Genomic DNA, 26,378 nt, shown 5'->3' with positions numbered 1-26,378 from the left:
GCACACTGTCACGTCGGACAGGTGGGTGCTGCAAATCGTCCGAAGGGGCTACTCCCTCCCCTTCGAGACGACCCCTCCAGCCATGCCACCGCAATTCCACCGCGTGTCGGGGGATCACTTGCAACTTCTGCAAGAGGAAGTCACGGCCCTCTTGTACTGTAGTGTAGTTCCTATTATCCCAATAGGCTCTGCGCATTGGAATAATATCTTCAATAGTATAGACGTAGGACAGAGGTTAACTAGGTCTTCTACTGACGATATTAGACTTAAGTTTTGTGTGCCAGCTAGCTCAGAGTTCACTAGAAACTTTCTCGAATAGGCGAGGAGGAGTTTAACCTCCCTGGATAGACAAGAAGGGATTTAGTTTCTGACAACCATAGAACATGACAACTTTGCTCTCCCTAATCAAGAGTATATCTCCAGAGTCGTGTGAAAACAAAAGACAACTATTTTACTCAGTCAGTACGTGCATACTTAGTTCCACCAGATCGTAGAGAAAGAGGAGATGGGCGTGTTCAATAAAAGGTGTTATTTATTGATCAGTCTCTTTTTCTCATACAAGAGAAATGAATCGCTACAGTTGCAATACTTAAGGTTAAGTAAAGTGCATACAGTAAAAGCAGGATTATAAAATAATACTGTAAAAGCATTGATATGGTTTCTTAGCCATATGATACTTTAAAATGGATAAAAGATATACATACATATATACATTGACTATCGTACTCAACTGGTGCTTCTAACTACGCCTACCCCGGTGTACCTGACCTAAGCCTAATACGTGGGAGGGAGTAAGTAAGTAGCAGTTTAAGTTAAGTTTGTTTTGCCAAGAATCTGACTCAAGAATTCTCTGTAAGGGGTTAGTCAGTTCAGTACCTGGGATTTAGAAGGCAGGAGGGCTGGTATCTCTGTCTCAGGACTCGGTATCCCAGTTACCCGCAAGGGCAAGTTGGAAACGCTGGAAGCTGGATTTCTCGGCAGGAGAAAAGACAGCGTCTCTCTCAGCGCGTCAAGAGGGAGGGACAGCGTCCGTGGGCTTCCTGCATCAGCTGGGCTCTCCGGCAAGTAGTCACTGCTCCAAGCTCATCACCACCGTGTCGTTGCTTAGGGCAGCGTCGGTATATTTATACCTGAAAGGTGCCGGGTTTGACGTAAGGATGGACATAAGACGTAAATAAAAGATGTCATTAAGAACTGGTCGTTCTTACATTCTTTACAGGAGTTCTCGAACGAAATCAAAACAATAGCAGCGGGGATTTCCCAGGTTTGCTGGAGGCTTGGTTTGTTTAGAGAACTCGGTGTGCTTTCTAGGGGGCTGGAGGAATAGTGCTTGCTCAATGTGACAGCATGCGCTATGACTTAATCTGAAAACGGGTTTCTGTGCCGTTGTATGGACATTAGTGAATAATAACTGGACAAGGGTCAGAAATAGGAGTATCGATACAGGTCCCTAGATAAACATACTACACCCACTCCACGCTTTTATGTCCATATTTACTAACTAAGCAATAGTAAACATAACTAATAGTGCATGTTTTAACCAACCACCCCAAAATACATTTTTTGCATTTGAAAAATGGCATATGCGAAATACACTGAAATGAGTATAGGTACTGTATGCATTCAGGCAGTATAATCATTCAAAAAGGAGATGCACATATATATCAGCATGACTGATTTGCGAAATTACACATGAAATGGCTCTTAATACAGAAAAAAGGTGCGAGACCATCTCATCACATATAAATACAATTACTTGTACATAAGCTAGAGGTTGAGGTAACGTATTGTCTCTAGAGTTCCTAAAAATAGAAGCTCTGTTCTCTAAGAATAGTTCTACTTTAACCCCTTAATTGCTGCCGTCGGCCAACGGTCGTCACGGCCACTACCACCCCAGTGCTGCGCACGACCGTTGGACGTCCATTCAGCACTAGTTCCAATGGACAGCGCAGCACTGGGGAGGTTTATTTACAAGCTCTAAAGGGGTTAAGCAGAAGATAAGTGCCAAAAGGTAAATATTTTGGGTTTGGGAAAAAGTTTTTGTTTTTCAGTGAAGAAGGAAAAAATTGTCAGTAGCTTTGTTTTTAAAGCCGAAGGCCAAATTCAGAGTTCAGGGAACGCTTTGTGCAATCTTGCTTAAAGTCATTCTCTCTGTTTTGGTGAAAACATCATTTCAGACAGACTCTCGAAAAAACAGTCTACCGCTTCTGGTGAAAGTTCGACCAAGTTGGAAAATGTCGCTACCATGCAGTCATGCGCATGTACGCTTTCAGTGATGTTTAGATCAGTACTGCTTACAGAAGGTCGTACCTGGTTGATGCTGCTCTCATCCTGTACTTGACTACCCTTCAATCGTAGTGGTGAAGTCTCCACGAATGCCGTCATCAGGATAGGTAGCCGCTGGGGACAGCACAATGCATGAGCCTTTACTGGACTCAACAAAGTATCTGCATCCAATGGTACTTCTGATTGTAGTGTAAGACAGGTGTCCAACACGCATTCTTCGCCGCATAGCATGCATCTTAATACAGGTAAGACACAATTCTGCCATATGGGTCTGAACGAAAGAAACCAGGTCATATTCAGATCTCTTAGCCGGGCTAATCCAAGGACTTTAGTTATGCGGTCCCGGTAGCGTATAGCTAGGATCGTTTCTTCCATTGTTGCTGGAGTCTTGTCTGTGACATGGCTTGCCATAATGAAGCAGGAGAAGCAAAAATAAGATGCCTGCTACGAGTCCCAACAGGAGTGGAAGTCCGCCAAAGATGGAATGGACGAAATTTGGAAAAATACCCAGGACTGCTTTGAATGGGGTTAACAGTCCCGAAAAAACGGTCTTAAATACACTCGCGATACCATTTGTATCAGAAATATTTAAGATTTCGTTTAGCATTTCTGCGAAGTGTAGGGGGCAATTTGTTGATGATAATGCATGTATCTCTCCCGTTGTCCTTGCAACTTGGAGATCATATGTTTCTTTTGATGACGTCAAGTGAACTGGCGTCTGTAGGAGCACAGTCTTCATTCTGCTTAAAGTATCAATTTGAATAGAAGAGATATTCAAACTGGGCCAAATTTTTCCCTCCCTGTCTGGAGTTTTATTTGGGAACAATACTCGCTCACAGCAAGTGACCATGGAACTCACGCTAACTAGATAAGGTTTTCCTGGCAGTAAGCCACAACATCTGTGATCTACAATTAGAATGTAACTCCCGTTAGAAAGTCTTCTAAAGAATGGTTCTATTTTTGTTGCAGGTGTGCCGAGCTGGTGACATGAAAGGTTATTTGAAGTCCCCTCACAGGCCCCATGTAAACTTATACCCTGACACAGAAGTATACCACTTAGTGATTTTTCACAATTGTTACCACTAAGAAATACACTCTGTCCTGTATTACTATAACATGTGTATGTATAAGGCAAGTTCCATGTTGACTTAATGTATCCTTTACCCAACCTTTCATACTGGCCTGCCTGTATATATTTCTGGCAGTATCGAAATTGGAAAGTCGTTATCGGAATAGTTATGATTCCATGTATTATCCATTCAATGACAGGTCGTTCTGACATTGTCAATGGTAATCTCTCAAGTTTTTCAATGCTCAGAATTGTATACTCTGCACCCTTTTGTGCCAAGCTGATTTGTGTATCAGTAAGGTTAAAGATAGTGAATAGTGACGTTGTGTTGATTAAACGCCAAGGCACGTAGCCTGAACGCAGATTTTGTAACATCCAGCCAAGCTGTACAATAGAACGCAATTGAGACTGACCGTGTTGTAACATCAGTAAGTCTTGTTCTATTATATCGATTGCAGATGATACAATACTGTCCAGTGAATATATTCTGGAAGACAGAGTCATTAACCCATTGTCCACAACAGAAAGCGATTTTCCAAATTAACACGGTCAATTTCCCGTATTTTCTCTGCTGTTTCAATTTGAGTTACTTTCCAAGCTTTGTTGTAAGCTGCATATATAGAGGCCGTTATGAAACGTTTTTGACGCTGTTTGCGTGGTCCCATAATGAAATCACGCAAGTCAGCACCTTCTTTAAGTAAAGTCAAGTGTTGCTTAATTTCTGCCAGGGTGGATGTTCGTAGCCATTCGAGGCAGAGTTTCCCTACACTGTATGTAGTTATAATCCCTGGATGTTGTCTCTGGGAGTATCTAGGGTCTGGCCTGGTTATTGTGAACCCCTGTTTTTTGTTCAGGAATTTATCTTGACAGTTATTTGTGTCTGTGGGCCAGATCAACCATTTTTTCCAATCAGGATGTGTTCTGTTTTGGTTCAAAATATGGGATACGTCTATCTCAACATCTGTAGTGCTATTACTGTCGGGTGTTGGTTTTGGAATAGACGGTTTGTTTAAGTCTTTAATTTTGGCTAGGCCAAGACAGGTTGTCTGTTGAATTGTATCATTCAAAAATATAATTTGTTCTGGGATCATGCAGGCTCTAAATAATGATTCTATACCTTGCACTTGCCAATCTTTCGTACCCCAGATCGTTTTTGTTTCAATATTATTGTTCCAGAAATCAAAACCAAATGTTTTCATTTTTTCAAAAAATGTCTCTGAATAGATTAATTTTGTGTTTGTAAGCATGTGTTTCATTCCTGTCTTATTTAACAGTCTAAAATAAAACGTTTCTGCATCACTTGTGTTAAACCCTGAGAAGTATGAAAATTTATCATAACATGTTTTTGAACTTCCTTTTGGTGGAGTTGCACAATGTTCCCATTGGTTATAATTTAAAACATTTCTAGGTTGAGCTGATTTATGCAGATAATGGTTACCATAGTGGTTATAACAATACATCTGGTCATAATTAGATGAACCTTGTAAATAATCATGTCCTGTAAATTTAGCTGACATCACTAGATCTGACATCATATCATTAATACTGTCAAAGTCCCAATCATCAGCGAATGTGCTTGGTTTTACAAAGTCACTCAATGAAATCTTGAATTGATGAGGATACTTCAGGAGCTCGACCGGACCATAGATTTCGTAATCAGTTTTGTCCCATGCCACCCCACCGGGTATAGGATTGGCTGTGAAGTTTACTGAAGAAAGTTCTCTTTTCTCGATGTGTGAAGACTTGTGTGGTTTCAGGACCAAGTTGATATTCTGACTTGCTGTGTCCATTGTACCATATTTTCCCTCAATGAAATGTCCCAAGCATAGTACCATGATGAGCCAAAGTATGAGGATGAATACTCCTAGTGCCACCCAAAGTTCAATCCATGGAGAAATCAGATAGGTTTCTTTTAGTTGGTGAAAGAGTTCCTTTGTTTTGTCTTTAAAAGTCTTTGATGTTGTCGGCTGTTCCTCAGGCTCGCTCGGATCCTCAGAGAAGTCATCGAAGTTGATGAAATAGCCTGATGCAGTTCTGTCAATTGTTTCAGTTGCTTCTGGATTCTTTTTTGCTTTTTGAATTTTCTTTGTTTCATTAGCATAGTCTGTGGTTACATCATTGTAGACTGGTGTTTCTTGATGTAAGATTTTGATTTGGGTTTCAAGAGGTTTAAGTTCCATGGCTTTGTTGCATAGTCCTTGTCGATTCACTGTAGGTTTATCAATTGTGATTAGTCTCTCAGTTTGAACCTCTGTATTTGTAGCAAACTTTGGTGTTCTACTACTTCTTGGGAGTCCACTTGGCCTACTACTTATTATCGGCCACATGATTGTGGTTTAACCAGGTCGATGGATACAACTCGGTTCTCCTTTTTACCAGCAAGGGGCGGTAATACCACTGATCTTGTCCCGTTGACAGACAAGACAGGTACTGCTTTTCTTTAAGAAGGCCCAAATTCCTTCTTTACCGCGATCTTCTCTCTGACCAGATCCCCGATTTTTGGAATCCAGACAGGCCTTGCTGGGACAGGTGGTTTCTCTTCAGTGGCTGTTGGCTGTTGCTTCAAATTTATGTTGCTCAGGTCTTTTCTTTTTTCGTTTAAGTCCTGTAAAATAGCCAAACGATCTTTGATATCAAAGCATTTTTCTTTAACCACTGAAGTTTGACTATCGAGGTCCTGGATTAACATTCTAGTCCCAAACAATAGTTTGTACGGACTGAGACCTCTCAGAGAATTTCTTGGCAGATTATTAAGACTACGTTGGACACTTATTAAATGTTTGACCCACCCAGGTCCCGAACCTAATACCTTTGCCGTTATAGATTGCTCTATGCCTTGGTTTTTTCTTTACACCATCCCGTTTCCCTCTGGAAGGAAGTGATAAGAGTCCCGCAATGCAATGCCCATGCTGGCCATACACCCCCCATAAGCTCGAGAGCTAAAAGCAGGGCAATGGTCAGAATGTAGCATGCCCCATGCGTATATGCCATTATAGACTCGCAAATCTTTTTATAACAGTTCAGACGTCAGCCGAGAGCTGGGGTCTACATTTTAAGTGATGATAGTCTTAAATAATATACATTGGGACGCATGTTTCTTGTTTAATCATGCGAATAGATCGCTTTATGCTTTCTATTATGTGTTCTGGCACTACCTCGGCCGGTTCGCCACTGCGATCTCTGTTGAGGGAAGAGGTGTGGCGCTGCAGCCAGGGCGACTGACTCCGGAATCTGGGGATCACGGTTCGATCCCCGGCACCGGCGGCAGATTAGCCCAGCACCATGTGACTCTGGGCAATAGCTTGCTTAATCTTCCCGACGGCCCCCAGCGCCTAGAGACCCTTACGGGTGATTGTGCGCTTTACAAATGTGGATTATTATTATTATTATTGCAGTTTTCACAATTTTTTGCAAATTTGTGATTATCCACGCTCATCCCCGGCCACCAGTATTCTGATTTTAATTCTGTCAAAGATTCTTTGATTGTCTGATGCCTTAAACCTAATCCCATATGTGCTTCTTGTATTAAGAAGCCTCTCCTTTTCCTGTTTGGAATTACCCTATCCCCCACTCCAGGGATTTGAGCAAAAGGAACGGAGTTCGCATCGATTATGTATGTATAATTGAGTGGATAGTTGATGGGTAGCGCTGAGCAGTCGCCTTTTGATGAAGTTTTCACCGCCAGCATTGTTTCCCCGTTAATGTATTTTCCTGAACGCTCTTTTGTAGCTACGGTAGCCGATTTAGTTGCTTCCGCTGTGGCTGTCTCAGCCAATTAATTCCCTGCAGCGTGAACGCCATTACGCTGATGACTCAGTGTATGTATCACGTGAGCCTTTTGTAGTTCTTTCTGTAAAAGAACTACTTGTTCCCAAAGCCATTTTTGCTTTATTGTGGCACCTGTGTCATCTTTGTAACCGTTTTGAACCCATTTCTGCAAGTCTTCGTTGTATGATTTGACGCAGGAATGTGAATCGCACACTATCAGTGTCGGAAATTCGCGATCGGCAATGTCGAGCGCCATTTTTAAAGCTAATAATTCAGTTTGATGACCTGAATTGTCTTTTACAGATTGTGACATCGTTACTAGTGGCATCAATTTACGTCCGCACCACCGGCATTTGACAACCTCGCATGTAGCGTTGTAGGCTTGTTTTCCCCAAACTGAGGGTTCTGCATAACTGTTTGTGTATATTACGCAGGCGTAAAGTTGTATGGGCAGAATGTCGCTAGGCAGAGGGTATTCTCTTTCATATTCTAGATTTTTAAATTTTTTCATTTCCGGGTCAAAATAGTATTTCACTCAGTCTGTAGCAAGAGAATCTTCCCATTGTATCCATTTTGGATTTAGTGCCATAGTAGGTGAATTACATGGGCTTGTTAATGCCTCAAAGGCCGATTCTGCTGTTCTGACTGTAATCTGTCTGCCGTCAGCTTGGTATCTTTCTCTTGCTGTCAGTCAGTCCATTTTCTATACGTTTTAAAGTTATAGTTTTTCTTATGCTGACCGGGATGAGTATTGCATCCCGGTCTTGCTGTAGGAGACTTGTGTCATCCGCTAGGAGTTGAGCTGCTATTCTAGCTGCCTCCCTTTCTTCTTCATTGTCTGACATTTTACTGACAAGAAGATTTTTTGTTGCAGATCAGGTTTCCACGGAAACAAAGATTAGGTGCACAATATTTTGGAACACTGTATCCTTCAACGTTGAATAAACCAAAAACCGTACATAGGAGTCTCCTCCTACTAAGTTTGGCGGATTTTAACCTTTGACCCACTCCAGACGTCTTTGGAGTATTAATGGGAGAAAGGGTCTGTGTGAAAAGCGCGACTGAGTTACTCTAATGTCTTGCGTTAGATTTATTGCCTTATCAAACGTTGGGCGCCATGTAGTGTAGTTCCTATTATCCCAATAGGCTCTGCGCATTGGAATAATATCTTCAATAGTATAGACGTAGGACAGAGGTTAACTAGGTCTTCTACTGAGGAGATGGGCGTGTTCAATAAAAGGTGTTATTTATTGATCAGTCTCTTTTTCTCATACAAGAGAAATGAATACAAGAGAAATGAATCGCTACAGTTGCAATACTTAAGGTTAAGTAAAGTGCATACAGTAAAAGCCGGATTATAAAATAATACTGTAAAAGCATTGATATGGTTTCTTAGCCATATGATACTTTAAAATGGATAAAAGATTCCTGGGCCAGAAGTAGGGTGTGGTTGTTACTCCCACTACTTTCTGGTACCCAAGAAAGGCAAAGGGGGCCTACGCCCCATCTTGGACCTCCGGAACGTCAACGGCTTCCTCCGGAAGGAGAAGTTCAAGATGCTAACTTTGGCTCAGGTCTTAGCTGGCCTGGACCCTGGAGACTGGATGGTAGCGTTGGACTTGCAGGACGCTTATTTTCCCATCCCCATTCTGCCGGCCCACCGGCGTTACCTGCGGTTCACGGTAGGCCATGAGCACTTTCAGTTTACCGTGCTCCCCTTCGGCCTTACCAGCGCCCCATGGGTGTTCACGAAAGTGATGGCGGTGGTCACAGCTCATCTGCGCAGGTTAGGGGTTTCAGTCTTCACCTACCTCGACGACTGGTTGTTGAAGGCGGACTCGCCCCAGACAGTCGCCAGCCCCCTCCAGACTACGGCCGACCTCCTGCACTTGCTGGGGTTCTCCATCAACGTGCCGAAGTCGCACCTGTGTCCCTCTCAGAGGCTCCTCTTCATTGGAGCGGTTCTAGACTCGGCGCAGTTTCGGGTTTATCCTCCCGAACAGCGGGTTCGGGATATTCAGGCTCTGATTCCGATCTTTCCGCCTTTATCCCAAGTCTCGGTCAGGTTGACGCTGCGGCTTCTGGGGCTGATGGCCTCCTACATCCTTCTGGTGCATCACGCCCGGTGGCAGATGCGGGCTCTGCAGTGGGACCTGAAGTTTCAGTGGGCCCAGAATCAGGGCAACTTGTCCGATCATGTCTTGATCTCGGAGGGCACTGCAAGACAGTTGCAGTGGTGGCTCACAGACCGCGATTGGGTCAGTGGCAGATCCCTCTCCCTACCCCACCCGGAGCACATGGTTGTGACGGACGCGTCCCTCCAGGGCTGGGGAGGCCACATGGGAGAGGCGGAGATCAGAGGCCTCTGGTCTCCGGCGGAGTCCCGGCTCCATATCAACCTTTTGGAGCTGCGGGCGATCCGACTAGCACTGAAGGCATTCCTCCCCTCTGTCCGGGGGAATGTAGTGCAGGTGTTCACGGACAACACCACCGCCATGTGGTACTGCAACAAACAGGGCGGGTGGGGTCGTGGACCCTATGCCAGGAGGCTCTGCGCCTCTGGCAGTGGCTGGAACATCAGGGTGTGACCCTGGTGGTTCAACACCTGGCAGTTTCTCTGAATGCCAGGGCGGACAAACTCAGCCGTCGGTGCATGATGGATCACGATTGGCGTCTGAACTCGGACTTGGCGCAAGTTCTCTTTCAGCAGTGGGGAGAGCCTTGGTTAGATCTATTTGCCACAGAAGAGAACGCGCAATGTCATCAGTTCTGCGCGTTGGAATTTTCAAGGCGGCACTCGCTCGGAGACGTTTTTCGTCGCGAGTGGAGTTGCGGTCTATTGTACGCCTTTCCGCCTATACCACTTCTGCCCAGAGTGCTGAAGAAGATCAGGCGCGACCGGGCCCAGGTTATCCTTGTGGCTCCGGACTGGGCACGAAGATACTGGTATCCAGAGCTACTCAGCATGTCAGTCGATCCAACGATTCGTCTGCCTCTTTGGGAGGACCTTCTGTCGCAGCAGCAGGGGACGGTCCTCCACCCGAACCTGTCCAGTCTCCACCTACAAGCTTGGAGATTGAGCGGCGACAGTTGAGGCCATTTGACTTGCCTCCTGAAGTCTGTAATGTCATTCTGGCAGCCAGGCGTCCCTCCACGAAGTTGGTATACCCCTGCAGGTGGAACAGATTTGTGGCATGGTGCACAGCAAAGGCTGTGGATCCACTCTCTGCACCCCTTTCTGAGGTTCTCCTCTTCCTTCTTTCTCTTGCCCAGCAGGGCTCTGCTCTGGGCACTATCAAGGGGTACCTTTCTGCCCTTTCCGCCTTCTTACGGCTCCCTGATCAGCCTTCCTTGTTCAAGTCCCCAATTGTAAATAGGTTTTTGAAGGGCATCACACACATGTTCCCTCCTGTTCCTTTCGTGATGCCCCAGTGGGACTTGAACCTTGTTCTTACTTACCTAATGTGTGCTCCCTTTGAGCCGCTCCAAAACTGTCCTCTCCGTCTTCTTACCCTGAAGACTGCTTTCCTGGTTGCCATCACCTCTGCCAGGAGAGTGAGTGAGCTCCAGGCTCTTTCTTCCACACCTCCTTTCCTCTCTGTTCATCCGGGCAAGGTTGTGTTGCGGACAAGACCTTCTTTCCCGTCCAAGGTTGTCACGGCCTTCGACATCGGGCAGTCCATTACCTTGCCCATCTTCTTTCCGCCTCCGCATCCCTCGAAAGAGGAAGAGAGGCTCCACCGTCTGGACCCAAAACATGCGCTCTCTTACTATCTGGATCGCACACGCCAGTTCCGGGTGGATGACCAACTCTTTGTTGGTTACGTGGGCGCTAAGAAGGGAAAGGCGGTGCACAAGCGGACCATCTCTCGGTGGATCATCTTGTGTATCCAGGCATGTTACTCCTTGGCTAAGAAGGAGCCCCCTGTTGGATTGAGGGCTCATTCCACTCGGGCCACGGCGACTACCACTGCCCTGGGCCGGGGAGTGCCCTTGCAGGACATTTGCCAGGCAGCTACGTGGGCCTCGCTGCACACGTTTGCAAGACACTATTGCCTGGACAGTCAAGTCCGGAGGGATGGCTTCTTTGGCCGTTCCGTCCTCCAGGACTTTCTGGTGTGATTATTGGTTCGCAGACCCACCACCCGGGTTGGTATTGCTGGGGTATCTATTCTAAGGTAAGGAATCTATCACTAACGTGTCTCTTTCAGATGCACAAGTTACTACTTGTGTAACGATATATCTGTAAGATACATTAGTTAGTGATAGATTCCTTACCGACCCACCCATCCTCCCCGTTCTGCGAACCGATATCTAGGGTTAAGGTCATCCGCTTTTAGGGCCCTAGTTTCATGGTACCAGTGTTGGTTCTATCATGGCTCTGCGTATCTGGCGCGGAAAAGCTGTTTATCAGAACTGACGTCCGCGCGCATGGGCGGCGTCTAAGTACTCCGACGATGTCATTCCGGAGCTAACGACGCCGACGAAGGACGCGGAGCCGCGAACCACGCCTGCCGGCTCGCAGGGGTATTGCTACGCAAAATTTTCCGGATCCAGTCTGACGCCTGGGGATATTCTAAGGTAAGGAATCTATCACTAACTAATGTCTCTTACAGATATTAGTTACAGGTACTGCTATTACCACCTTGCTGTAGCGCGCTGCTACGAGCGCTCTGTTTTTAAATCCTCCAGTTTTTTATCTTGGTTGTATTTTGGTTCTATTTTCCCCTGCTTTTAGCAGGACCTGGGTTGAGATTCCCCACCTCCCTCTTACCGCACATAAAATCGAACAACGCACCGCCGTTTGGCGGGTCCGGGTCCCGAGGGTGGTCCTGTTTCGCAGCTTTAGGCGCCATTTTGGATTGGGGCTTTGGCGTTTTTGGCGGGCGCCATCTTGGAGCCTATCGACGCTCGCTCGGCTCCAAGGAACGCCTATTTAAGGCGGACTCGGTCTTTTGGACATTGGTCAGGTACTGCTATTACCACCTTGCTGTAGCGCGCTGCTACGAGCGCTCTGTTTTTAAATCCTCCAGTTTTTTATCTTGGTTGTATTTTGGTTCTATTTCCCCCTGCTTTTAGCAGGACCTGGGTTGAGATTCTCCACCTACCTCTTACCGCACATAAAATCGAACAACGCACCGCCGTTTGGCGGGTCCGGGTCCCGAGGGTGGTCCTGTTTCGCAGCTTTAGGCGCCATTTTGGATTGGGGCTTTGGCGTTTTTGGCGGGCGCCATCTTGGAGCGTATCGACGCTCGCTCGGCTCCAAGGAACGCCTATTTAAGGCGGACTCGGTCTTTTGGACATTGGTCAGGTACTGCTATTACCACCTTGCTGTAGCGCGCTGCTACGAGCGCTCTGTTTTTAAATCCTCCAGTTTTTTATCTTGGTTGTATTTTGGTTCTATTTTCCCCTGCTTTTAGCAGGACCTGGGTTGAGATTCCCCACCTCCCTCTTACCGCACATAAAATCGAACAACGCACCGCCGTTTGGCGGGTCCGGGTCCCGAGGGTGGTCCTGTTTCGCAGCTTTAGGCGCCATTTTGGATTGGGGCTTTGGCGTTTTTGGCGGGCGCCATCTTGGAGCGTATCGACGCTCGCTCGGCTCCAAGGAACGCCTATTTAAAGTCGTCCTTTTCCGCGCAGTGGGACGCCGTCGCTTACCCGGAGTCGTGCCTGAGTCCTGCCCGTCTGCGCCCGTCTGCGCCCGTCTGCGCTAGGGACGCGCAGGGCTCAGCGGGCACCTGTTGTTTCTGAGAGGTGGTCGCGGCACTCCCTGCCATGTTGGTGTACTCCAGCGAAACTCTGCGGGACATAGGACGCCTGACTGTAAGTTGTAGTCTTCCTCCTATACATCCTTTAGTTGGCCCCTACCACTGCGCTTGTTGCAGGTGGACTTTGAATCCTTCTACCTCGATCCTACATGAAAACCCAACGGTTGCTCTCTGCAGCAATCGCCCCGAGCATGCCCTTCGCATCTTCAGTCTTAATGCCAGGTCTCTGGTGCTGCATTATCAGGCCGTGTTTGACCTGATACAGGAAGAGGCCCCGGACATCGTGGCCATCACAGAGACGTGGCTGAAGGATGATGATGCGGCTATTATCAATCTGGCATTCCCCTCTGACTTTTCTGTCTTTACCCTTAATCGATTGACTAGGGGAGGGGGCATTGCTCTTGCCATGCGATCCAGTTTCACTTGTAGCTGGTCGGGTTTGACCATTGCGGGGTGTGAAAGTGCGGTGTTTAAGATTTTGGTCACCCCACATTTTTCACTCTCGGGGATGGTGGTCTATCGCCCCCCTGGTAGCGATGTGGCGTTTAGAGCTGCCTTCCCCGACGTGGTCAGCTCCTTGGCGGTAGGTTGCTCCAACTTTTCCATCTTGGGAGACCTTAACTTACATTTCGATAATCTTAACATCCCTACGGTAAGCGGTATTCTTGCTGACTTGGAGGCCCTTCAGCTTGTGCAATTGGTTCGGCAGCCTACTCATACTGGTGGCCATACTTTAGATCCTTTTTTTACCAACTTGGCAGACGCTTCTGTCACCGGCGTTACACCCCTTGGCTGGACGGACCACTCTTTGGTTGCCATCTGTACCCCCTTGCCGGGAATGATTACTACTCCCCCTGCAAAGTTGGTCGCGAGGCGGCATTGGAGTAAATTACGACTGGAGGACTTACACCGTGTCCTCGCAGCGGAGCCATTAGAACCTTTGGTAACTGTTGACACAGGTTACGATAGGTTCTGCTCCTGATTCTCCAAGGCGCTTGACGCCCTTATTCCAATCACCGCTTGTAAGATCAGCTCTAGGGACTCAAGTCCGTGGTACGATGGCGCCGTACGTACACTCAAGGGTAGTTGTAGGCGAGCAGAGAGGGCTTGGCGGAAGGCGTACGATAGCGGGAAAAAAGCTATTTATCTCGCTTCCGTCAAAACTTACCATCGGGCGGTTTGCCGAGCTCGGGCAGCCTATTACGCTGCTGAATTCGGCAACAGCTCCAACCCCTCCAAAACCATCTTCAAAGTGATGAAGGATCTTTTAGCAAAGCGAGCCTGTGCCCCGACGACTGGTTCCACCACTCACTGTGAGGCCCTTGCTCTGTTTTTTCTGGAAAAGGTCCAAAACATCTATAAGACGTTCCCCTATACAGGGCCTCCAGTTGAGTCTCCGATTAACATCTATGGAGATACCACTTTGCACGTGCTGCCCCCGTTGACATCTGAGGGGTTTGACCTCTTGGCTCAGCAGGTTAAATCGGGGTCCCCCGCTGATCCGCTCAGATCGACTCTTTTTAGAGATCAGTCGTTCGTGGGACGGGCTGTGGTACACTCCTTGATTAACATCTCGTTGGAGTCAGGCACGGTACCCGCTAGCTGGAAGCGGGCGGTGGTTTCTCCCATTTTAAAGAAACCTTCTCTGGACCCAGATAAACCTGAAAACTTTCGGCCTATCTCCTTGCTCTCGTGGCCGACCAAAGTGTTGGAGGCCCATGTCAACAAAGTTCTTTCGGCCCACCTTATCCATGCTAACATCTTGGACCCCACCCAGAACGGGTTCCGTGCTGGTCACAGCACGGAGACCGCCCTTCTCTCCATGGCTGAACATCTTCGCACGGTGATGGATGCGGGGCAGACAGCGGCGCTCGTTTTATTAGATCTGAGCGCCGCGTTTGATACTGTCTCGCATCCCATCCTGTTGCATCGCCTGGAGGAGATTGGGCTGGGCGGCCCTGCCCTCCAGTGGTTCCGGTCATTCCTAGACGATCGTTTCTTTAGCGTTGCCGTTCCACCGTTCCAGTCCCAATTCCATCCTTTGAAACAGGGGGTGCCGCAAGGTTCCTCGCTGAGTCCCACGTTGTTTAATCTATACGTGAGACCGCTGGCTGAGGTCGTCAAGCAATGGGACATGACCATGGTCTCATATGCCGACGACACTCAGCTAGCGGTTACGATCAGCGGGGATGCGGACCGAGATGCCCCCAGGTTTCAGAGTGGACTTAGGACGGTGGCGAGCTGGATGAAGAACAACTGTCTCCAGCTCAACGCAAAGAAAACGGAGATCATGATCGTCGGTAGGAGGTCGGAACTATGGGGGGACAGGTGGTGGCCTGCGGAGCTAGGGCCGGCCCCCCTTCCGGTCACAGAATGAAAGAACTTAGGAGTTTGGATGGACCCCTCTCTCAGTTTTGTGGGCCATTCGAAGAAAACCGCGGCCTGTTGCTTTGGTATCCTACGGTCGCTGCGTCCCGTCCTGAAGTTTTTTGACCATCGCACCAGGCAGCTGATAGTCCAGGCTACAGTGTTATCTCGCCTGGACTATGCTAGCTCTCTTCTGGTAGGGTCCAATTTGGCTGAGGTTACCCGCCTCCAACGCGTTCAGAATGCCGCGGCGAGAGCCATTGTTGGCTTACCCCGAACCTGTTCCGTCTCCGGCACATTGAGATCACTGCATTGGTTGCCTATCAGGGCAAGAATCCAGTTTAAAGTGCTGTGTTTGGCGTTCAAGATTTTGAGGGGTGGGGGTCCTCAAATTCTTGCGGACCTTCAGTCCTGGTATGTGCCTACCCGGTCCCTGAGATCTTTGGGCCAAGCACTTACTGTGATCCCCCGATACAGGCTGTGCCGGGTCGGTGGCCGATCCTTCCGGGTCAGAGCGGCCGAGCTCTGGAATTCTCTTCCAGTAGAGATGCGGCTGCTAGATGATCTTTTAGCTTTTCGTAAAGCTTTAAAAACTCTTTTGTTTTAATAAATCGCTCTTTGTCTCTCCTTCTGTTGTGTTCCCTGTAGGTGTTGCATATTACCTGCCATGCGCCAGGACGCCCCTTAGCTGGGGCAGCTGTGCGCAATACAAAAGTTTGTAACATAACATAACATATATCGTTACACAAGTAGTAACTTGTGTTACAACACTAATAAAGGAACCTCAGGAAGATTTTCATTGAACATAAGTAGCTATTATTAAAAAAAAGAATGGAGACTCCTCTCCAGCCAGTGTGTTACTTAACAAACATCACGTGGAAGCTAGAGGAGTCTCCTTGAAGAGTAACCCATCGAAGGTAAAACCGATTGGCGTCAAAGACCTACAGACAGATCCAAGGTAGAGAATTGTAGAGGAACTTAGCTCACAAAACCGCGACCAATGTATGGGAGCACCAGTTTCAAATGGAGTAGAGCACCAGAAGCAGATGAGCAGATCCAATCGTAGGAACAGTGCAAAGGACAAATCAGGGATACAAATCCATATTTAGGGATGAAGGAGCCACCAACAAGCATTTGCATTTGAGACGCATGTTATTGACTGTTCCAGCTCTTTTTATATGGTATTCCTAGTTTTTTTTAGCCATGAGCAGTGCTCCTTGGGCATCACTTTCCACAAAAAAGAAAATAAGTGAAAAGAGGCTGAAAGTTTCCGACAGGAAGCAGAACTTGATTGCCATTCGGGAAACTGGCCGGCCATAATGGATTGGGAAACTAACTGGCAAATCTTCACTAAGAAAGCCATTTCTGATAGAGACTTATAATCGCAGATTCCTCACCTTTGGAATATTCCCCAGGCGTCAGAATGGGTCCGGAAACTTTTCAGCAGTACCTCAGCATGCTGTCAGGTGGCACCTTGCAGCTCCACACTGACACCGTTCATCTCTGGAAATTACATGTGTGGCCCATATATGCAATATGGTCCGTGGTACCTAAAATAGGAACCAACTCCTAGAGCACAACCTTCCGGAGAAATAAATTCACGTTTTGTACCAAAGATGTATGAATGCAGTATCTATGTTTAATTCACATATGTCCATTCATGACCATTGATCCATGTTCATTCAACAAATGTTGTCTATAATCCAATAGTCGTATTCAAATATTTAAACATTTCCCTCCCGATGCATTTCGGACATCTGTCCTTCGTCAGGGGATTCCTACAAGGCAAAAACACGGTCTAAGCATTTCACCCCCGAGGTTCAGAGAATCAATAAGCTGTATGAGTCAGGTGCGTCAAAAGTAAAAAATAAACTGAACGTGCTCAACTAAAATTGAAACGTGACCCTAATTATCGTTAATATTAACCGTGCAGTTAACGTAATCGCTGTGTTTGCTCAGAGTGCTCTGTAAAACAAAAATAGATTGAAAATAGTTCTAGCCGATTCTAAAAACACCCGGTGCTCGGTCAAAAGTACACTTTGAAAAATATATACGTAAGTCATCATCCAGTGTTCAGTGTCTGAACTGATATCTAATATACCTCCACCAAAGACTAAAAAAGTGTTCAAATGAAACTTACGAGAAAGTGATGAGCGTGAGCACCCGCGTCCCACTCGTGCACTAAACAAGCGTCTGCCGGCTGTGTTTAAATAAAAGCATAAACATAGATGACGGACGTGCTGGTGTGTGAAGACCTCCAGAACTATGGCGGCCATATTGTAAGGGTCTGAAAAGGTGGCCAGTGTGTACGTGCAACTATTGTACAGTGAATTGGGTGCTATATGCGTTTCTAACTTTCATGCAAAATATCATGAGAGAGCCTATGGGCCAACTGTAACAACATTGCTTGTGCTCAAAATGCAAATGGAAAATACAAACAATAGTCAACATAACCATAACGTTAAAAAATGAAATACAGGCAAGTAATCAAATATCCTCAGGTCATTTACAGGTAACACGTAAACTCCATCCGATCATTGAGACCGGACGGCTTCATGGATTGAAGAAACTTTATCCAGTGGTTCTCACGTTGCAGTAAGAAATCATTATTGTCTCTGCCATCCCGTTTTTTCACCACTTCCACAGCAGCGAACCTCAGTTGACTAATGTTATGTCGGTTGTCTTTGAAATGTACAGCGAGGTTCGATTTCAGGTTAGCTGTTCTTATATTACTTTTATGTTCATTAATCCTCACTTTAAGTTTCCTTGATGTTTTGCCAGTGTACACCAAGCCACACGGGCATTTGATAATGTAGATCACATTCTCGGTGTCACATGTCGCATTCAGTTTGAGGTTGATGTTGGTGCCCTTCAGGGGGTGTTTCAGTGTGGGACCTTTAATCATATTGTTGCAGTTTTTGCAATTCAAGCATGGCGTATTGCCCTTATACGCGATTCGCTCACGTTGACCAGGATGAGTGATAATCTCTTTCAAATTTCTGCCTCTTTTGTAGGCGAATAATGGTTGTTGGTTAAAAATGCCATTAAAATCTTGTTCTCCACTAATGATGGGCCAATGCCGCAGAATTGAAGCCTTGTATGTTTTAGAAACTTCAGAGAACTTGGACACTATGACTGGTCTTTTGGTTTCTTCTTTGGTTCTCATCGTAAGTGTATCCTGCCTTGTGAGACTATCACATCGTTCCTTGGCATTACTCAGAATGCTCTCTGGGTATCCTCTCTGTGCAAAACGTCCAAGCATTAGTTGTGCTTGTGATTCATATTCAGATTCATTGGAAACGATTCTTTTCACCCGGAGCAGTTGTGAGAAGGGTAGATGATTCTTTAATGATCTTTGATGATAAGACTTATAATGCAAAATGTTGTTTTTATCTGTCTCTTTTCTGTACAGATTGGTTTCCAAATGGTCACCAACCCGTGTCACCCTGACATCACCCTGACATCCAGGAATGTGATCGTTGACTGGTTCACTTCATGTGTGAACTGAATGCGGTCATTGATGTTGTTTAAGTTAGTTAAAGCTGATGATAATGAATCTTGCTCTCCATGCCACAAGACGAAGATATCGTCTATATATCTCAGAAACATCACGGCATGTTGTATCCATTGGGTCTGGTTCAAAATGTAATTGTTCTCAAAATATTGCATGAATGCATTAGCGTACACCGGATAAGCACACTCGTGAAATCAACGACCGAAAGATACACAAGTATCGAAGAGACACCATTGATTACAAGTTGGGGGAGGTGTACTCCTGGGCCGAGGTATATGCCAGGAGAAGACAGAATAAACCACCGAGGGATCAGACTAATACAACAGAAACTTCATCCTCGGAGGAGGAATCTCGGGGTGACCGCAGACGAGCAGATACCAGCAGACCCACAGCTAACGTTGAATCATCTGTTCCCACTACGGTTCCTTTTTTAGGCGAAGGTTCAGAAGAAAGAGACGACCCAGGAGGAGCCAGGCCAAAAGAAAAGGAAAAAGAGACGGGGAGAGACATGAGGAGTTCAACCTTGAACAAGAGGGTAGAGAAAACCAAGAAAACAACCTAGTGATCAACATCTCATCATATACGTTATCTGATGAGGAAACCAAAGTTCTACAAAAAGGCACCTCGTTTATTCCGACCAGTCACACCAATGAGTTAGAATTGGAAATTAGTTTGTTTAAATTCATGCGCAATTTGCGATTAAGGCACTTTTTTGAGAACGTGATACCCCCACCAGCGAGTGAACATACAGATCAATTGAGAGGACTAAGAACTAAGAGTACTTTTATGGCACCTGTCAGTCATAAGTCCTTTGATACTTTTGAGAAATTGGTGAAGAATGACATTAGCAACATCAATTTTACCAGAAAAAAGAAACACGTGAATTTAACCAACAAGGAGTATTCCTTACTGAGCAGATTGGCAAACAAGGAAGACATCACGTATCAGACAGCGGATAAGGGAGGGGCTCTTGTCCTAATGGATACCAAATTTTACAATGACAAAGTCCAAGAACATCTTGCAGATATTGACACTTACAATTTGTTAACATTCAATCCCACTGTTCAATACAATGAGGTGCTTATGAACATACTTTCAATGGCCGAGGAAAAGGGGACGATTAATTCCAAAACTAAGAAGTATTTAACCACCATCAATCCACGTACCCCTAGCATGTATATGCTTCCTAAAGTTCATAAGAATTTAACATCGCCACCATTCAGACCAATTGTTTCGACTCGTGGAAGTATACACGAGAACACTGGAAAATTCATTGATCGGTACCTGCAACCTTTCATACAGCAGTCTGGCACATATGTGAAAGACACGACTGATTTTTTGCTAAAGATCAAGGAAATCAAGTTTGGGCAAACTGACAACATCTGGTTATGTTCCATTGATGTAAAATCCTTGTATACTAGTATCCCCCATGATTTGGGGATGGAAGCAGTGGAAAGCATTTTGCTACAATCAGATCTATCAGAAGACTTGCAGATTTTCATCATGCAGCTTATACATTTCACACTGTATCAAAGCTATTTTGCTTGGAATGATCAAGTGTACGCACAGCTGTCTGGGACATCCATGGGCAACTGTGCGGCTCCGGTGTACGCTAATGCATTCATGCAATATTTTGAGAACAATTACATTTTGAACCAGACCCAATGGATACAACATGCCGTGATGTTTCTGAGATATATAGACGATATCTTCGTCTTGTGGCATGGAGAGCAAGATTCATTATCATCAGCTTTAACTAACTTAAACAACATCAATGACCGCATTCAGTTCACACATGAAGTGAACCAGTCAACGATCACATTCCTGGATGTCAGGGTGACACGGGTTGGTGACCATTTGGAAACCAATCTGTACAGAAAAGAGACAGATAAAAACAACATTTTGCATTATAAGTCTTATCATCAAAGATCATTAAAGAATCATCTACCCTTCTCACAACTGCTCCGGGTGAAAAGAATCGTTTCCAATGAATCTGAATATGAATCACAAGCACAACTAATGCTTGGACGTTTTGCACAGAGAGGATACCCAGAGAGCATTCTGAGTAATGCCAAGGAACGATGTGATAGTCTCACAAGGCAGGATACACTTACGATGAGAACCAAAGAAGAAACCAAAAGACCAGTCATAGTGTCCAAGTTCTCTGAAGTTTCTAAAACATACAAGGCTTCAATTCTGCGGCATTGGCCCATCATTAGTGGAGAACAAGATTTTAATGGCATTTTTAACCAACAACCATTATTCGCCTACAAAAGAGGCAGAAATTTGAAAGAGATTATCACTCATCCTGGTCAACGTGAGCGAATCGCGTATAAGGGCAATACGCCATGCTTGAATTGCAAAAACTGCAACAATATGATTAAAGGTCCCACACTGAAACACCCCCTGAAGGGCACCAACATCAACCTCAAACTGAATGCGACATGTGACACCGAGAATGTGATCTACATTATCAAATGCCCGTGTGGCTTGGTGTACACTGGCAAAACATCAAGGAAACTTAAAGTGAGGATTAATGAACATAAAAGTAATATAAGAACAGCTAACCTGAAATCGAACCTCGCTGTACATTTCAAAGACAACCGACATAACATTAGTCAACTGAGGTTCGCTGCTGTGGAAGTGGTGAAAAAACGGGATGGCAGAGACAATAATGATTTCTTACTGCAACGTGAGAACCACTGGATAAAGTTTCTTCAATCCATGAAGCCGTCCGGTCTCAATGATCGGATGGAGTTTACGTGTTACCTGTAAATGACCTGAGGATATTTGATTACTTGCCTGTATTTCAGGCTAAAGAACGGTGATGGATTAAACCCAGATCTGTTGACTGGGTGCTAGTGTTTGATTGGTTCAGATGCTCTGTCCAACACCACCCCCTTTTGTACCGCTTTGTTCGCCATAAGTTGGCAGGGTATGCTCAGACGTAAGTCCCTTGCTCACTTTGCCACTGGATTCAAGCAAGCCTGGCTGAAGATGGCTGTAATGCCAGAAACCGGTCCTAGGAAGCTTGAGTCCGGTCCAGGGAAGGCATGGCTTGGCAGTTCGGGCTGGATTGTTCCCATGAGGCACAGGGTGAGACTGATTTGCATATGGCCATGTCTGAACTGGGTTGGCAGAGTGGGCTAAAGAACGGGGATGGATTAAACCCAGATCTGTTGACTGGGTGTGATTGCTTGATTGATTCAGATGCTCCGTCCATCACCACCCCTTTTTGTACCGCTTTGTTTCGGTGCTGTGGCTCTTTCTGAAGCCAATTGGGTGTTGTCCAGTGTGTGGTGAAGGTAGAGGTGGGCAGAGAGTTGCATGCTTGCGGCCTTCTCCATCACTTTAACTAGGTACCGATACAGGGTTATTGGACGGACGTTGCACAGTTGGTTAGGGTCAACTGATGTTTTCTTTAGGTAGGCGTCGACATCCACGTGTTTCCAGTCATCCGGGAATGTGGTGGTTGTGATGGAGGTTGTGATGATGTGGGTGAGGGTGTTGCTGATTGGGACATGGATCTGAAGGAGCCCCTGTGTGAATGGTCTGCATGATCGTTGCTCAATACACACAAAGCTAACAGCGGCTGACCCCGGGTTTTGCACCTCAATCCCGTAAAGTTCAATTTAATGTCCTGTGCATCCTCTTCCGGCACTTGACGCCGTTTGTTGCAATTGGAGGCCAGAAAACAGTACATACTTCAAATGGAAGGTACACCAGGAAATAAATTCAATGTGGCGAATTTCAGTCATCATCTTTTATTTTTCACAAATTGTTGCACGTGAATTAACATCAGCAAACGTGTTTTATTCCTGTTACACTAGGAACTTCATCAGGGCTTAACCTAAATTATAGTGTGTTCACAACGTTTTCCAGTGTTAACCGCTGTATCATCAAGAGGTAGTCACGAGATATACAGGTTTAAATTCATCCCATCCATGGAGGGTATATAGGGACCATGTCAAGCCCCAGTTCGAGAACCGAATCCTTGGCAATTGCGGCGCTTGTTGCCTGCGGTCATAATCATTGATGGTATGTCTCTGATGAGGGGTGTCTATTCTGTCAGGTGGTTGTCTTGGTTGGAGATGGGTAGATTGTCTATGAGGGCTCCAGGGTCAGGTTGTTGTGTGATGTTGCTATAGATGGTAGTGATTTTGCAATGGAGGAAGTTTGATAGGTCGTCGCAAATTTCTTGGAAGGGGTAATGTTGATGGATGCAAGGGATGTAGTGAAGTCCTTTGTAATCAGAAAGATGTTCTTGCCACTGGTGGATCTTCCTTTGATGCATTCAGCTAGTTCTTATTTCTTGGTGTCTCGTAGCTGATGGTAGTAGCGTCTGAGAGCAGTCTTGTAGGTGGGTCTGTCAGAGGTTTTGTGACTGGTTCTCCATTTCCTTTCTAGCTGTTTATAGTGTTGTTTTGTTTCTCGGAGGTCCTCTGTGTACCAGCTGGCTGCTTGCTGGATCTTCTGTACTTATTATGTGTGATTGGTGAGAAGGAGTGTGTGCAGTGGTTGAAGTTTGTGAGGTCCTTGTTGAGTTCAAATATGGGGTTGGGTTGGTCTGTCCATAAGGCGCTCAGCCAGTCCGTTTTGGAGATTTTGCCCCATCTGCAGGTGGGTAGGCTGGTGGGGGCATTGATTTGCGGTGGATAGATATGTAAGTGGATGATGCAGCGGTCGGTCCTTGTGAACGGCGTGGTGGTCAATGGCGGCCGCCACATACAAAAGGTAGTGGGGAGGAGGGAAGGGAATCGTGGGGGGTGGTCTAGTTTAATAATAAAAAAATGTAAAAAGGAAACCTTACCTTACTTGCCGGCCGTGTCCCGTGTCCCGTGTCCCGTGTCCCGCGTGGTGTTTCCTCTTCCTTGTGCCAGCAGGCACTGGGGCTGCATCAGACTCCCTGTCCAATCCCAGCCTGCTCTCATCCTATGAGAGCAGCGCAGGTATTAGCCTGAGTGGGCTGATAAGACTCTCGCTCAGGCACAGAGAGTCTGCTGTTTCTTTAACCCGGCTGTTAAATACAGCCGAGTTAGAAAAACCTAAGTATGCATGTGTGTTTGGCCGGCCTGAGACAGCTGGCTAAACACAAATGCATTCCACTCCTGCTCCCCCTCCGATGACCAGCTCTGCCACTCCCTACACACACAGGCCGAGCCAGCTGCTGAAAAATAAAACAATAATGAAATATTGTTTTATTTTTCAACTGCTGGCTCTGAGCCAGTGGGGCGACACTCCTCTGCCATTGTGGAGGAGCCGCACCTGGTGATGGTGTTGTATTTGATGCTGTCGTTTGTGATGAAGTTGGGGTCTAGAGTATGTCTTGCAGTGTGTGTGGGTCCTGGGATGAGCTGGATGAGGAAGGTTTTCTGTTGTGGAGCAGTGGCTGGTTCTATCCTAAAGGTGGAAGTAGAGGTCGCAGAGAAGTATATAGGCTCTGGCGTGGATGGTGATGAGGCTGGTGGAGGTGGTTCACGGTCCGGGTGGTTGGTAGGCAAGGGTCCCGTTTAGGGTGTGGCTGTAAATAAATTTGCAGCTTGAAGTGCAGGTGTTACATGAATGTGGTGGCATTCTCCACCAATGTTGAGCATTTGATAGATTTTTTAAAGGTGATTGCGAGTTCTCCTCCCATCATACTGTCCTGTAACCTGTTGGGATTGCCCTGGTGATGTTAGGTGCCGATGTGGAGTTGAGCCAGGTTTCTATGATGAAGAGGAGATCTGGTGCGTCACTGCTCAGTAGGTCCCAGATTTCTATAGCATGTTGAGTGATGGAGTGTTAAGTCTATTGGGTGCCAAGTGTGTTTGTGTTGAGGAGCATGCACAAGAGTGAGTTTTGTCGTGTGAGTGGCCTGTGGAGGATGGTAGGGGTGTTAGTGGCATTACTGGCGTTTGTGTGGGGTGTTTGGTAGGCTGCAGGAGAACCGGCAGTGGTTGCTGGTAAAAGCTCCTACCATGTTGTGCGGAGTAGTTGCACAGCAGTGGGGGAGCAGCATTATGGCTCGAGCGACCAAAGGAGGACTGCAGATTATCGCTGGGTGGTGTGCATGGCTTCTAGGAGCGGGAAGTAGAGGAGGGAAGGCAACTTAGGAGGAGCAGGTAAGTAGTGGAGGAGGCAGTAAAAATGCATGTGGGGGGTGGCAGAGAAGGGGTCCGAACAGGTGATAAAGGCAGAGAAGAGAAAAATATGCAGGAGAGAAAGGCACAAAAAGTGCACGAATAAGAAAAAGGCACTAAAAAAGAAAACAGTAGGCACAAAAGTGGAAAGAGAGCAGTAAACATGCAGAAAAAGAGCTGATAAGTGAGAAGAGAAGCAACTTGGGTGTGAAGGAAGGAGGAGAGAGAGAGCAGAGGGAGCGAGGAGGGAACCTCAAGGCAAGGAGCTGGGTCCAACGGGGTCTAGACCTGGTTGGAGGACCAGTCACTGATAAGTGTGGGTGGGCCATAAATATCCACATTTATGTAAACCGAATAATCAGTGATGAGGCTGAAAATATATCCTAAATCAGGCCTTTATTGATTTTGTGGGCCTCACTCCTAAGTATAATGTCAAGTCTGCATAATAGATTGAGGGAAACCTAATGAGGTAAGAGGCTAGCTCACATACCCATTCTGCGTAGGAGGTTAGGGGATAGAAGTATACTAAGTGAGATGTGTTCAGTCATTTTAGAGTGCATATTTGAGCTCAGTCCTGCTGTTCATCTTCACCACCTCATTGCAGTTTATATTGTTGTCCTTCTTTTCTCCAATGCTTCAATACATTAGAAAGACTACTCATCATCTTTGTACAAGTTAACATTTTCTGATTGATTGAGACTCCTTGTCCACATCAGTATGTAATGGTTTGTCTTGCTCCTTTAGGTCCTAGAGTTGTCGGAAGATGTGCGGCAGAAGATCCCTGAAGAGATTGACTATGAGAAAACAAGTACAGTTTTAGCTGACGACCTTTCCCCACTTAATGTGGTGCTCCTTCAGGAAATTCAGCGCTACAATTCTTTGATTGAAACTTTGAGGTTTGGGCTTAATTATTGGTAAACTTTCTATGTTAATCCTCATACAGGAATATATGAGCCCTTTTACTTCAAGAGTTGAGGTACTGGGAAATGCTATTGGCATTTGTGCAACGGTGACAACTTGTATTTCACTACTTTGTAAAACTTTAAATCAAGATTGAAGGTTAGAGTTTCAGCTGCTCCAATGTACGTTTACCCTTCAGTTCTGCAGATGAAACTTGTGCTTGTTGCACAGTGGGATTTCATCTTGGATGACAGAATTTCTGGTTTACATTTCTGTATTTTGCCCCCAAACGTGTGAAATTTAGGAATAATGGTCCAGAATGGTAACCACTGGTGGCTCTGAGATGGCTGTGCCGGACGTATGTTACTAGTTTGTCTTAGGACTGCTCTATCATTTTCCAAAACGGTCGTAAGAATCTTCAAGTACTCACCTATTGGTTAGATGGTCTTGTCTTTTATTTGTCCACTCTTGATATCTCATTGGTGACTGTTTTACCAGACACAAGACACACCGCATCCATTGGCCCTTTTCTTCTCTGCAAAGTGAACATTTTGGAAATAGACTGTTCGGGTTATTTATTTCTAT

General features: G+C 46.0%; 1 protein-coding gene across 2 annotated transcripts in view; it reads left to right on the top strand.

Moving 5' to 3' along the window:
* Nucleotides 1-26,378, top strand: part of DNAH2 (dynein axonemal heavy chain 2) — a 3,497,426-nt gene that overhangs the window by 3,273,989 nt on the left and 197,059 nt on the right. For both annotated transcript variants that reach the window (XM_078670326.1, XM_078670327.1), the window contains one exon: nucleotides 25,638-25,789. In XM_078670326.1, the coding sequence (XP_078526452.1) occupies nucleotides 25,638-25,789 (152 nt within the window). The remainder of the gene's footprint in view (nucleotides 1-25,637; nucleotides 25,790-26,378) is intronic.

Source organism: Lissotriton helveticus, chromosome 12 (assembly GCF_964261635.1).
Source record: "Lissotriton helveticus chromosome 12, aLisHel1.1, whole genome shotgun sequence".
Classification (NCBI taxonomy): Eukaryota; Metazoa; Chordata; class Amphibia; order Caudata; family Salamandridae; genus Lissotriton; species Lissotriton helveticus.
This window is presented reverse-complemented; position numbering and strand designations above follow the sequence as displayed.